The 14,284-nt window shown below is 38.8% G+C and overlaps 1 protein-coding gene across 2 annotated transcripts in view; it reads right to left on the bottom strand.

Annotated features, from left to right (window-relative positions):
- The window catches only part of pax7a (paired box 7a), a 44,246-nt gene that overhangs the window by 29,307 nt on the left and 655 nt on the right, over positions 1-14,284 (bottom strand). Inside the window, exons 2-4 of one of the 2 annotated variants that reach the window (XM_068712281.1) lie at positions 12,931-13,166; positions 12,074-12,218; positions 11,560-11,688 (exon numbers count right to left, since the gene is read on the bottom strand). In XM_068712281.1, coding sequence (XP_068568382.1) covers positions 11,560-11,688; positions 12,074-12,218; positions 12,931-13,166 — 510 coding nt within the window. The remainder of the gene's footprint in view (positions 1-11,559; positions 11,689-12,073; positions 12,219-12,930; positions 13,167-14,284) is intronic. The other variant, XM_068712282.1, reaches the window with a different exon arrangement.

Genomic DNA, 14,284 nt, shown 5'->3' with positions numbered 1-14,284 from the left:
CAGGGCTATGAGCCGAGGTCTCCTGCAGGAACAAATCATTTTCTCAACAAAGCCAAAGACAGATTACTGGGCACAGTATAGGAATGCACAGCGGACATTTTTATGTGCCCAAGGGAAGTTTCCTAATTTTCTGGACAAGGCTGGGTAGCAAATATTGTGGAAAAGTTTGTGCGACACTAAGGACACTAGGAGGGGGAAAAAAAAAAGAGTTGTGCAGAATGATGGAAACTTTAATAAGAAAGCACTACTTTACTTGATTGTTTTTAGCACTGTTATGGCTATTACTATATACAGATTTATATGTCTGAATATTAATTTATTCCTATGCAAAATAAAAACAGCATGGAAGGTTTTGAAACCTCAGAAAAATGTCTTCAATAACCTTTTGTACAAGCTGAAATTATTAAACATATCTTGAAAAATACTATTTTACTCCACAGTGGACTGACATTCAGTGAATTACAAGTGAACAAAGTGTTTCCTTTATATTCAACAATTTAATGAATATTTCCTCTAAAGAGCTTTTTTTTACTGGGCACAGTGAAGCATTACAGTGCTTGGCATTAATTTCTGAGATCCCTCCATATTGAGGGGTTGTAATGTGGCACAGTAGTAAAGCTTTTTATACTGAGACTACATGTTCCCCAAGGAGAGAATGACTGACGATGCAGAAATAAGCCCATTAGTTGAAAATAGCGGACAACATTTGAAGTTGTTATTTTGTCGGCAAGGACAGGAGCTCCACCCCACTGTTTGGACAACCCCTTACACATTTAACTTGGTGGGAAAAAACACATTTCTGATTTGCAACACTTAGGGAACATGTTTATTGTCTTTGTGGTTGTGAAAAAAAAACCATGCACAATTAAAACAAATGAATATTTCAGTGGTGAAGCTGATCAAGAGCATAAAATGTGAAATGTTCTGGCCCTAAGTAGCATAGGCTAATGGCGATTTTTAAACTAGCAGACCATGGTCAATGTTTCTCATTCATCACTGAGGGAGAGCACGGGCGCACTGTGCTAAACGTAATTACTGTTGCACATTATGTGGGCTATTCCTGTATTGTAATAAAATTAGCCAGAAATGCCTTTTGTCTTTTCTAATGCAGCTCCATGGTAACCAGTGGATGGTCATAATGCAACACACTGTCCCCGATCTGTGCCAGCTGTCAGAGTTTGACAACCTTAGGTGGCAAGGCGAATTGGAGGAAACTACATTTCTTTCAATAAATTATGTGGCTCTGACCTGCTCATCCATTGCACAATTTAACATGGACATAATAAGGCTTGAGATGTACTGTATACTCATTTGTGTGATCCTTCAGCGTTATTGTTTGGCAGAGTAACAATGGTTTAATCACCAAGACAAAGATCTATTCCTGCCAAAGGTCCCGCTTATTATTACCATGTTCATCTTAACATTTTTACTAAGATTACCCCAGACAGGCAGGAAATTCAATTACACTATGTAGTTTATTCTATATTATTCAAGCTAAAGAGACAAATCTTAAGAGTGGGATTTAACATAAAATTTGAATACTACATTTAACCAAAATAGATTTTTTTTTGTAATGAAAATGTTGCAACACTAAATTTTTTGTGTTTAATAATGATCGATCGTCATCATTTTTATTTTAAATCTACAAAAGGGCAACAAAACTATCTTAAATGTGAACCTATATTGTAGGATATTTGGGGGAAAATTACAGTTCAAAAATCTCTCACAGGGTTTAAAAAGCATGCTATCAAACTTAACTCAGAATAAAGACTGTTAAATCCAATTGAGTCAAATACAAGATGGTACAGATTTATCAGCAGAGAGATTATATTTGGATGAAGCCAAAGAGGCAACTGCACATCAATACTTGTCTCCTCACCGATATGGCCTACATAAATATACTGACGAATTACTGGTGCATCTTTCACAAATTAACAGGCCTTTGTCATTGTTTGGCATTATCTGACAGCCGGCAACAACATTTTGTTGTTTGGTAGATAACTTATTAGACAAAATGAGGATGATTTATGGAATTACATGGTTAATTAGATACTGCTTGAAGCTGAAATTACTCTGTAAACTGTCTGTCCCCTTTGGCAATTCACCTAGTCGAGACAAAAACAACATTGCATTTAAAAGTCTGATCAGTCTATGTTTGGGGCTTCTTCTCTGCCATGAATGCTCAAAATCATTTTATTGCTCGTCGACATTGTTATTGGTGCTTTCTGACAACAAGCAGCATTGTCTGTAGAGGTCATGAGGTCAGTTAATTACGTTTGTTTATTGCAGCAAAATGATGGCAGCTCGTCTAATGATGCGAGTAGAACAACTGCGCCAGCAGGTTTGTTTTAGCGGATGCTACTTGAACTGAACTGGTTGTTTTTTTTTTCTTCTGGCAGAAAGGAAAGACGCTAAGAGCATAGCTCAAAGCAATTAAATGAGATTTCTGTCCGATATTATAGGTTTTTCCATTAAAACCTTTGAAAATAATCTCCCCTGCGGAGAACACTTGTCTCTCCTCGTGGCATGGCTGGGAATCAGCAGTGAGCGATAAATAAATGGCCTTTAAAAAAACATTGGCCCTCTTGTCAAGACATATATCCACTCGAGAGCAGCGACAGTCCACATGTCAACTCGTTCTCTTCCCATTTCCTCTGCCCCCTTTGCTAAGACACTCCTGTCTAATGAAGTAGAGGGACTGCAATCCCACAGGGCTAAGCAGAGCTCTGTCAGCCCTGAGTGTTGTTTTCCCTCCGGGCAGCCCAGTCATCGTCCACTGTCGAAGGTAATACTCACCAATCAGGATTCATTACAACACCAAATCTATGAATGAACTGCCCACTGCAAGAGAAATCCGCAACTAACACACAACTGCCCGGGAGAAGGAATAGGCCTCCCAGGGACCCCCCCTGCAGACTAAATTGGATTGCCAATACGGCCCACAGACGTTTGAGAAGTCGAGAAAAACAATGGAGCAGAAAATAAATACTCCAAAGCCACAATGATGACTCCACTTGGTAAACTAACAGTATTGATCGTCTTCTTTTTTTTCTTTTTTTTTTTTTTTGTTTGTTTAGAAAAGCCTCATCCCTGCTAATAGCTGTCTGAGAGTGTAATCTCTCCCTTGTCCTCCCCCTCCTCTCCTCGCCCTCCACATTCCCTATTATGTGGCTCCTTTCAGCGCGCCTCAAATAGTTTAGGTTCAGTGTCGCACTGGGGTACGGGGCATGGGACTGGGGACCAATTGTTTGCTAATGTTGACACCTGCCAGAGCAGGCTTGGTCTATTTGGGGCCCGCCAAGCTGCAAACTGGATGCTCCCCCTCTTTAGCGAGATTAAGTGTGGGTTGCTGGGGTCACAAATCACTGGACTCCCTCTGATGTTGTGAGGCACAGAGCCAGAGACTGAGAGGACTAAAAGAGAAAGCTGGAGAGGGAGGGACAGAGGAGGGAAGAGGGATAAAGAGTGACAGTCTATTGTTTACTGAAAAGGAGGGGAATAATGTATCTCCTTGAGTGCGCGTAACCAGCGCGCCCCATTCAAAAAAAACATATCAACAGTGAATCCACGTCGCCAAAGCACACAACCGTTTTCTGCCTTGTTTTCTGTTTCCTTACGGGCGAATAAATGATCAGGAATAGTTGAAAGTGTTTCGTTTGAAATTCAGCACAGCAACAGGGAAGACCAATTGTCACACTCTGCTCTTGGTCTCAACACAACAGCTTGCGTGATTTCCACACCCAAAATATGTTAGTAGTAGGAAAAGAAATAGGATGCAAGGTATTAAAACATCTGCTTTTATGATGATTCGCAGACTTTCTTTGGCTTGCGTTTCACCAAATGTGACGCTGATAAAAACGACCTCGGTTCTTCAAGAATAAATAAACACGAGGACATACTCTGTTTCTATAAACTATATCTTCCTCAGAGAAGAGTCTAAGAAAGTGCTTGTTTACCCAAACATATACACATATCTTCTTTTAACTTTTTTAAGCACACAAAAAGTGTAAAGCCCAAGGGAGAAGCAGCGTGGCCATGACAGACAGCGCCCAGCTCCTCCCCCCCCCCCCCCCCCCCCCCCCCCCCCCCTTCCTTTGCAGATGTACATTAATGCAAAAAGAGGCAAGGATCTGAGCTGCAGCAGAAGCACCCTCTCTCCATTTAAAACTGCTGCTGTCCAGCCGGATCGTGTCAGTTTGAAGGCCCCTATTCAAAAGTATTCATGCATCTGCCTTTGAGGCACAATAGCAGCTAGTTTATAAACTGTCTGCCCAGGCACCCAAAGGCTTTAGTTCTTATTGTTTTCAGCCCCTTAATAAACTTTTTGGAGGAGTTCATCAACTTGCCTGAATAGCCTATGCAGCAAGTCTCAAGACAGAAAATAACAGAAGGGCCTTTTCTCCTCCCTCTTCTTTCTCTCGTCCTTTTCTAGTAGCTGTTCATCCAACAATGGTGAGAGTAGGCTGTCAGACATCACAGGACTTTTTTTGTACCAATACAAGAAAAAAAGTTTTCAATAAAAAGAGAATGCGGCCTCTTAAAATGGGGAATCTAAGACAATTCTATTTTCGCATTTGCACAGGAGGTGTATATGGCTAAGTCAAGCAGTTAAAGTTGTTTAAACGCTGTTTCTGAAATTTGAATGTGCATGCAACATAAGTATCTAGCAGAAAATAAAATAAAATAAATAAAATATATTTAGATTTGGATTTCAAATGCCTGTGTTTTAATTTCTTTATCAAGATTCTGTTGAATTTGAAAAACAGAGCAAATGAATGATATTATTTTTCTCTTCTGTGTCTATAAATTCAAAGATTGCCTGACACCTGTTTGACAGGCAGAAATGATGGGATGCAATAAAATGTAATTTTGGGTGTAAGCCATTAATCCACTGTTATACCTTTAAACTCTGTGGAAAAAAAAATTAGCCAAACTTAAAAGTCTTTAATAGATGTCTGCTATAATTAATTTCATACCTAATTAAAGCAGGCTACAGTCCATGCAGGCTGGCCTGTTCAGCCTGCTGGATGGCCATAATTGAAGTAATAGCGGAAAAGAAGGCCTGCTTAGAAAATAAGACCCCGCAGCGGTCCAATTCAACAACATCACCATCCAACCACGCTGCTCATCCCCCCCTCCACCTCCACCATCTGACCCAAAAAGGCCTTATTGGCTGCCCCGGACCAACCACCTACTGTTTCCCACCGATGCACTCGGTGCGTTTTAACACCCTAATTAGATGTGACAAGTTCAACGAGCTGGTTTCAGAGGAGGAAAAGCCGGTCAGGTTATGATTTCCGAGTCAGACTCACAGGGGAATCTGTGGACAGCTGATTCCTGTCAGCCTCATTCATCTTCTTCCAGCCAATTAAACATCACTGCTAACAAAGCGGTGGCAATTTGGGGAATACATTTAACGCCTCAAGTGGAAACGTAAATGTTTGAGGCGATGTCAGTAGGCTGGTAACACTAACATGATAATAATAACAATAAAATGGTATGATAATGATCATAATAACAACAATAAAATACTTAACTGGCAAAATATTTACATTGTAATAGAGTCTGTATGCATGTAAAGTGTAAAATATCTGATGTTAGAGTAGTTGATATTTGCCACAAATATAATAGGGTAAAATATAAAATAATAGGGTCATATATAAAATGATAGGGTGATATATAAAACAATAGGGTCAAATATAGAATAATAGGATAATGTATGAAATAATTGGTTAATATATCAAATAATGGGGTAATATATAGACAACATTTCCCAGAATAACAACTGTCAACAATAAAATACTTCCCAAAATGTATGTATTTTATGTTTATGTATAATCAAATATTTCTACAATATCTCCCCTTATATTACCACAAAATGAATTTACCTCTAGAAACACTATACATTCATAATAAATGTATAACTTATTTTTTAAATGACATTATCCATTTAAGATCCCCCATATTTCTAAGATGACTTATCCCAAGAACAAATCATATATATGGCAAAAATGAAGACACAATTATGCTACCTAAAAGTACAAGGTTTTGTTACTAATATGTCCACCTGTTGACATGAATGTGTGATGCATGTGAGAAGGCTGTGTGTGTCAGTGAGGAGTGAGAGAGAGAGAGAGAGAGAGAGAGAGAGAGAGAGCGAGAGAGAGAGAGAGAGAGAGAGAGAGAGAGAGAGAGAGCGAGAGAGAGAGAGTAAAACTTAGGCACAGAAAGAAAGACAAGATATTTTGGACTACAGCCCTGCAGGCAGGATCCCGGAGCCCCGTAGTGAAAATTGGCGGAATAAAACACAGACAGAAATGAGAGTCGCGCCCTACTGTTGTGACAGGATACCTGGAGGGCAACGCTTCCTCTTTAATTCGTCTCATATGGTTTGAGACCCCCAACCAGACATTCAATCCTCAGAGTGTTTGTAAGCCTACTGAGTTTAATTCTCGATGGTGAAATTATATGCTATAATTAAATATTGTATCATTAAAAAAATGCTCACTGGCATAGAGGCATCTTATCAACTTGGTCTTCCTTGGCTTCGCCCTTGTTATCACATTAATAGTAACATCTAAAATGGGCCTATCAGCATTTGTAGGGGGAACTTGCAGGCTAAACAAAGGGCACCTATGGGCTTACAGCTTATATTCTGATATTTTAGAGCAGGAAATGTTAACCTTGAAATGCTACTATCTGCGCTTAACAATGTGTGATCATAACCCCATAAATGAGGGGAGAAATTGAATCCTTTTAAGTTATTAAGCAGGAAAGGATTATAAACTCCTCTTTATAAATGAGCTAGAAATCCCCATGTCTTCCTCTGTACACTTTTAAATTTCCCACAAGAAGCTGGAGAGGAAAGATTGCCCCTTTTCAAGAGCCCCACAAGAGATGGAAAAACCATTTTTGTGCCCAGATAGGGAGTCGTCCCACATGGTAAGCGCCACTTTAATTAATAGACAGCCTTGAGAGGTATCACTGTCAGCCTGGATAATGGTGGCAGAGCTAGTGTTTGTGCCTCCATGAATATTTCTGATGTGATCAAAGTCAAATGCCATCACAGAATGAATTTAAGCCTACTCCATTTTTTTTTTTTATTTAGCCTAATGCAGCCGACACTTAAAGCTCCTGACACTGAAACGTCTCTGCAGTGTGGTGGTAGGCCTACAAGCTTAAACTGCACTCTTTCAAATTGATGCATTACTCATTACTCATAAGCAATGGGTTTCGTGTTATTATGTTGCACGCTTTGCTCATGTTACCTTGCTGGAACCAATAGCCTAATTTGTTACACTGGTAGTAGCTCTTCACCACAAAATATAGTGATATGTCATTAACAACAAATTATACCACCGTTTGTTGAAGAAAAAAAGAAATATGCCATATATATATATATATATATATATATATATATATATATATATATATATATATATATATATATATATATAAATGTCACCATTTCCTTCTGGTGGAATTGTTGTTGATATTGTTTGTGTTGAAACCTGCTCAAGCCTTAATGGATGGGGAAAAAATATATATAATATAATATAAAAACTATGATTTTAGTCCATTATTGAACCTAACAATGACATTTGTTACACTAATATCTACTGACTGAGATACTGCGGTTAGCTCACAACCAAATAACTATAACTAACAGCTAATGTGCCCACTACTTATCCAATTATGTTATTATTTCAAGTATTACTGAGCAGCACATGGTCCCAGAGACATGTCATCCTGTCACTGTTTATTACAATCATAAGAGAAAGACTACACAAAGTCTAACTGTCATCCATGCCAACTAAACATCACCTGAGCCACACGGAAAACAATACAGAACCGTCTCCTTTGAATGCAGAGATGCTACTACAGCCAAAGGCAGAAATCTTGAGAAATAAAATATCAAATATTTAGGCAATTTGTCTCTATAAATAAATATGTTTTGTAGAGAACAAACAGCACTTAGATTATTATTATTATTATTATTATTATTATTATTATTATTATTATTATTATTATTAACATTATTATTATTATTGTCGGTGATGTCGCGTCTATCCACTGCTGCCCCCTCTATAAGAAGAAATGTAGGCCTACCGATGTAAATTCCAGTGAAATATGGCTTGAGTGGCTGCGGGGACAGGGGAGGTTAATCCGAGTTTAATGCAGTGAAGCACAGCGCAGGGTCTGGGCTATGATGGGTATGTTATCTCTGCCCAACATTTGGGTCTCCCTCAATTTCCACCCAGCCAAATAGCTGCGAGAAAGTGCAGATGGAGTCACTCTCAATGCCTGAGGAAAAAACGTTATTAATAGCTAAATAACTTCCCCATACTTTCACTGAATCTCTCTCACACACTGTTCCAGATGGATTTGTTTGAAGTGGTCTCTCGCTTCATTCCCCTGTCCTTCTCATTCAGCACGGCTTTAGACCCGAAATATAGCTACATTATATTACCATACACTTAGAGACTGCGTGTGCGTGCGCGAACGCGGGTGTGTGCGTGTGTTAGTGCGTGCGCGATGGTGACGTGGAGAGCGTGGGGGCGGCAGCTTTAGACACTTTTGAATCACCATAGGCCGTGTTTATCGTTAATAACAGCAAAACACATTTATATTGTGTTTCTGTGTAGTCTTGTTATGTAGTTAGTTGCAGTTACCTGTGTGTGGAGGATAAACCGATTTTTTTTTTTTTTTTTTGCGTAATTGTTTGACGTATGAAGTAAATTAACACATATTTATCCTACAGGTAACACACTGAAGGATAACTTGTTTTTTTTGTTCAGCATTATGTTTGAAACCAAATGTAAGTCGTGATTTACGCCTCAGACGCCATTCCACTACAAATGACATATAGTAACCTCCTTTTAGCCGGTCCTAACCTGGATCTTTGGTCTGTCTGACTTCCTCGCACCTCTCTGCTGCTCTGTCACTTTCCTTCCCTGATGCTCGGAAATAATCCCACCTGACATCTGTTTAATTAGATTGAGGACCCCAGGTAATCCTGCGATTTGCTGAAGTGTCCATCGCCTGTCTGCGCCTCATCTGACGGTCAGGTTGGTTGCGTTAGTGTGGCAGATGGACGCCGGACAGCTGATTCACCTTTTTTTTTCTTTTTTTTTCTGAGCGGTGTGGCGCAAAACAAAAGGATATCCAAGTTTGCACAGATGTAGCGTAACCTTTCTACAATATCTGGCGCGTGATTTAACTTTGGCACAGAATGTAACAGTCGTACATGACAATTAAAGTGAGCACTAACTTATGTCGGCGCAAAAGGAACGGTGGGCGGACCGAGATCTCCGCTCGGTGATGACATACGACCATCAATTATCGTAACAAAAAAGGGCCAATATAGCAGTGTGACAAGGCCGAACTATTTTCGGAGCATGTGCGCTGAGCTTTGGTTGGTTTAACTTCCGCTACATGTTTCTGAGGAATAACAGCTGACTCCAAGCAACAAAATAAAATGTACAATATTGTAAAAATGCTAAGCAGTTTGAATACACGTTAAATAAAGCTAGATTAGAGCTGGGATAAATCCGTGATGTAACCCCTGAGAAAATCAAATACACAGGCCTAATAAACAAATAGATAAATAAATAAAGTCTTAAAATCTGGATAAGTAAACGAAAAAAAAAAAAATCTCATGAATTTTGTGCCCTGGGCGAGCCACTGTGAGCTCCGCTCAGAGATGAAAGTGAAAAGAAATAAAAGGCTCTATTTAATCTGCTTTAAAACCCCTCTCCACATAAGGGCTGTGCTTCAAACTCGGAGAGTGAGGGGCTGATTGGGGATAAATACATTTCTTACCATGCCTGCGAGCTATTACACCCGGCACGAACACAGCCACCTATTCAGCAACCATCGTTTCCAGTGCTTACTCTAATAAGTATTAACATTATTAAATGCCATCCGGATGCCGGTAGTCTAAACTGCTTTACGCAGAGGATGCGTCTCTTTTTATAGCAACGTAATTGAGTCTCCCAATTTAAAACACAAGAAGCGCTAAGAAAAAAAAAAAAAAAAATAGACGCAGTGTTATGTGGATATTTTTTGCACCAACAGTAGACAATCAATGATAAAGTATTTCACACTTTACAAGTCAAACTATCACATTTGTCAGAAAACATGTGGTCATTGTTACGCGACAGAGTTGTGCGTAACGAGCAGACTCTCCAAAAAAAAAAAATGTTGGTAATTTATAGCCAAAAGGGTTCACAAACCATCTATATGGTCACTTGAAACATTTGCAAAAAATTCTGACATTTTTCTCATAACATTAACGCGTGGTGTGACAGAGAAAAGAGACCGTTTTCACGCTATCAACTGATTCTTCTCCAAAGGGCCATTATATAAAATTACAAAACTATCTACCAGCGGGGCGTACTGAATAATTCATCTCCTTTTATGTCTCTCCTTGCCCTTTGTCCAAAGTTTTCTCTATTTTTTTTACCCGCTTTTTGAATGAGAATGGACGGGTCCATGCTCTCCTTTTCGCTGCCCTGCTTTCCAGGATTTGCTTTTGTACCTCGGACTCTTCACTTTAGAAACGCGTCAATGGAGGGGAGGTTTTGCTCGTGAAGTTCATCTTCAAGTTTGAAAATGTTTTGGCAGTGTCTTTTTGAGGGAAAAATTAGGCTTTTGTGGACTCTTATCTAAACCCCATTCACTTATATTCGATAATCAAAAGAGCCAACCTTCATATCGTTTGGAAGCAGTGCATTTTTCACTCCATAACAATGAAACAAACAGTGAAACACTGAACATAACGTGACAATAAAATATGACAATAAAATCAAAACCTTCATCTTTGAAAATTTCAAACAACTCTACTCTTATTTAAAAGCGTATTTAAAAACAGGAAAAATGTCACATTATCTCATTTAATTTATAATGCCTTCTAATGTCCCCCGGGTGTTATTTCTCACGTGTAATAATATATTTAATCTTTATATAAAGCATGCTGCTAATACATTGTATGCCACAGGAGATACCAATACATTTAAGGTTTATATAAACTTGTAAATATTATTATACATTAGTATAATACACTGACAGCAAATACCTGCGTCAAAGCTTTATTTCCCCCTCCTCGCAGCATTACTAATAGAGCAAATAATAATATGAACATTGATTTCCACTTTAACTGACAAGTGGTGAAATGTCAGTGAACTGACATCGATTGTGATTGGGTCAACTGTCAGCTGTCATTTAGAGGTCGTTAAATGACTGAGTGAATGAGGAGGAATTCGCTACACAAATTAATTTTCAGTAGTTAAATACCTTCTGCCAAGACTCTCATAAATAATTGAGTGAATGAACAACTGCTGGCTCGGAGTTAAAAGCAGGAATAAATTCTGCGTTTAGCTGCAGCTCGGATGTGGGGCAATTTCCCAAGAGGACGTAAAGTAGGAAGTCTAGTTAGAACATTTGCTCCCTGCTTACAAGGCTGCAATTTACCCTAAATAATAATGATAATAATAATAATGATAATTTGTTATTTCAGACATATACAAAAGGGCCATATAATTTCTGCTGTTAACTTACATTTATCACCGAGGATGCCATCGATGCTATGCTTTGTTTTCTTTTCTCCATCTTCATCCTTCTTATCACAGTCATCCTCGTCATCTTTTTTGCCAAATCGGGCCCTCAATACGCGGCTGATGGAGCTCACTAATGGCAACAAAAAGGTAAATAAATGGGTGATTAGCTCTAAAACCCATAAAAGAACCATTGTAATCCTATCATACATTTTTTAGGATACCATACAAAAAAAGCACAGAAAAAAAGTTTTACATGAAGAAGCTGCGTTGAAAAAAAAAAGGTCTATATTAAAGGAAAAATTACACTATAAATACAATAATGAAAATTATCTGTTGAGCACCAAAGGCACAGGGTGATTTTTTTTTCTGGGTCACATAGCTGAATGTGTGCTTCCTGCTACACTGAAACATGTTATTATCAGTAACTGGGGCTTAAAACATGTTGGATTCAAAGTGATGTTCAGAAGTGATGCTGCAGTGCTCGCTCGTAATAAGAAAAAAAAAGTGCAGCTTACCAGATGAAGCCTCACCTGAAGGAACTGTGCTTCTGTCGCACACCCCGTCCTTCAGCAGCTTATCCCGGATCTCCCAGCTGAACATGCCGGGGTTTTCTCTCTTGTACTCCTCGATACGCTTCTCCACGTCAGGAGTTGCCACCTGCTTTAGGTTTGAAATTATGTAAAGGCAGGAAATGGGCAAACAAAGGAAGACATTTCAGTTTTAATTGAGAGGCATTTTTTAAAGACAAAGAAAAAAAATGTGATCCTAAAATTTAGGCTGCTGAAAATAAAAGACAAAACTATAAAAATACGAATCCTTTTTTTAGTGGGAATATTATGAGACCAAATAATAATAGGCCAACCATTAAAAGGTCTGAACGGCACTATAAACGAAATAAAAAACACCAGTGAAAAACGGTGTCCCCGAAATATATATAATACAAATACTGTAATGGAAATAATAGTACCATTATTTAGTATTGAATAAATACAATATTGTATAATCAAGCAATACTGAGCACCTTAGACAACACGTATTATCATGGGAACTGGCTCCTCCGTGTTTTTATATTTTTAAAATGGATATTTTTTAAATTCATTAAAATATTTAGCAAGAACAAAATATCAGCTACACAGTTTGTTATGACCAGTACCGAAGAAAGGATGTTACAGGTGGGCTGAAATGTAAAAGTCATGTATTATTATTATTATTATTATCATTAATATTCAGCCAAAACAAAATCCCGAAAGAGGAGATCTACTCTTTTTGTTGTCGTGTCGTGCCCTCTACTCTATCATATTGTAATAAACACAAGATCACTCAGGTGTCGTGCACCTCGCGACCCACAGACCCGTTCATGGATCCCACTCACCCTGGGCTTGCTGCCTCCTATGGCTCCCGGACGGATCGAGCCGGTCTCTTGGTATCGGCAGAGGATCTTGGAGACACAACCGTGAGAAACTCGCAGTTGTCGCGAGATTACGCAGGGTCGGATGCCGTGGTGGGCCATCTCCACTATCTTGTGTCGGATGTGATTTGGCAGGGGCCTCCCGTTGATGAACACACCGCCAAGCTGGTTCACCCTACCCTGGCCCAGAGGGGTGGATACTGCGCCACAATAAACAATAAAAGTCTCAGAAACAACAAAAACAACGACAACACATCCTGTCCTCTAACTAAATGTTCACGTCAATGGCGGCTGTGTGAAGCGAAATGTGCTTGAGTTATAGTCAAATAGCGACGTGTTTGCTGTGTTACTGACTTTTAATGGGACGCAGTTTACGCACATTACCACATTATACATTTTCAAGAGAGCGTCGTGCCAAATTCATCCATCGTCAGTCTGTCTGACAGCATGTATCCGAGGCCACTTCAGGATCCAATTTCACATTCAAGAGACACTAAAGAGGGTGACACTTCCCACCTTGATTATTCCTAGTCATGCTGTACAAATATTGATGTGATCCTTTGAGTCATCTCTTTGCTGTGTGTATTATTGCCATTTCCAGCAGCAGGACACTTGAACAAATCCCGCAGCTCGAGTAACTTGCGAGCTACGTGTTTTTTGTACATTTCAGTCCAGAGCACTTGAGCACGAACTGGGTGTAATGGGAAAACTGTTTCCATAAATGCATGCAAATACGAAGTGATCTTTTTTTCCGCCCATATGTTCAGACGACTTGAGAGTGGGCATCGAAGTTAAAAAAAAAATTACCAATTAGATTGCTTTTTGTGTGTGTGCGTGTGTGTGAGTGTGTGTGTGTGTGTGTGTGTGTGTGTGTGTGTGTGTGTGTGTGTGTGTGTGTGTGTGTGTCTGTAACAATTGAAGCTGGACTAAAATAAATGTTGCTTAAAATGTCCCAAAGTAAAACAAATCAAAAAAGAGTCTGCTCATCTGTCATCTTAAAGTATTATGAAGATACATTTCTGTCAGGTTGGCTTCAATTTTAGTTCAAAGAATAATTTAAAATAAAAACATTTTCTGGACCTATTATTACTAATACAATCAACCCATAATTTAAAAATCAAAGCATCAAAAACATAAAACAAATACACAAATAACAAAATAAAAACCGTGATTAATACCAACATTTCGGGCAGATTATGTATAATAATAATAAGGAATTGCTGAGAGTATATCTGTCTAAACACAAATAAATTAAAACCAGTTACAAATACATACATTCCTAGAAAATATCATCTGGCTAAATCAAAACACACGAGGT

The sequence above is a fragment of the Cebidichthys violaceus genome, unplaced genomic scaffold (assembly GCF_023349555.1).
Source record: "Cebidichthys violaceus isolate CVI_PGR_0920_01 unplaced genomic scaffold, fCebVio1.0.p SCAF_17, whole genome shotgun sequence".
Classification (NCBI taxonomy): domain Eukaryota; kingdom Metazoa; phylum Chordata; class Actinopteri; order Perciformes; family Stichaeidae; genus Cebidichthys; species Cebidichthys violaceus.
Note: the sequence above shows the minus strand (reverse complement) of the source record. Positions and strands in the feature narration are given on the sequence as shown.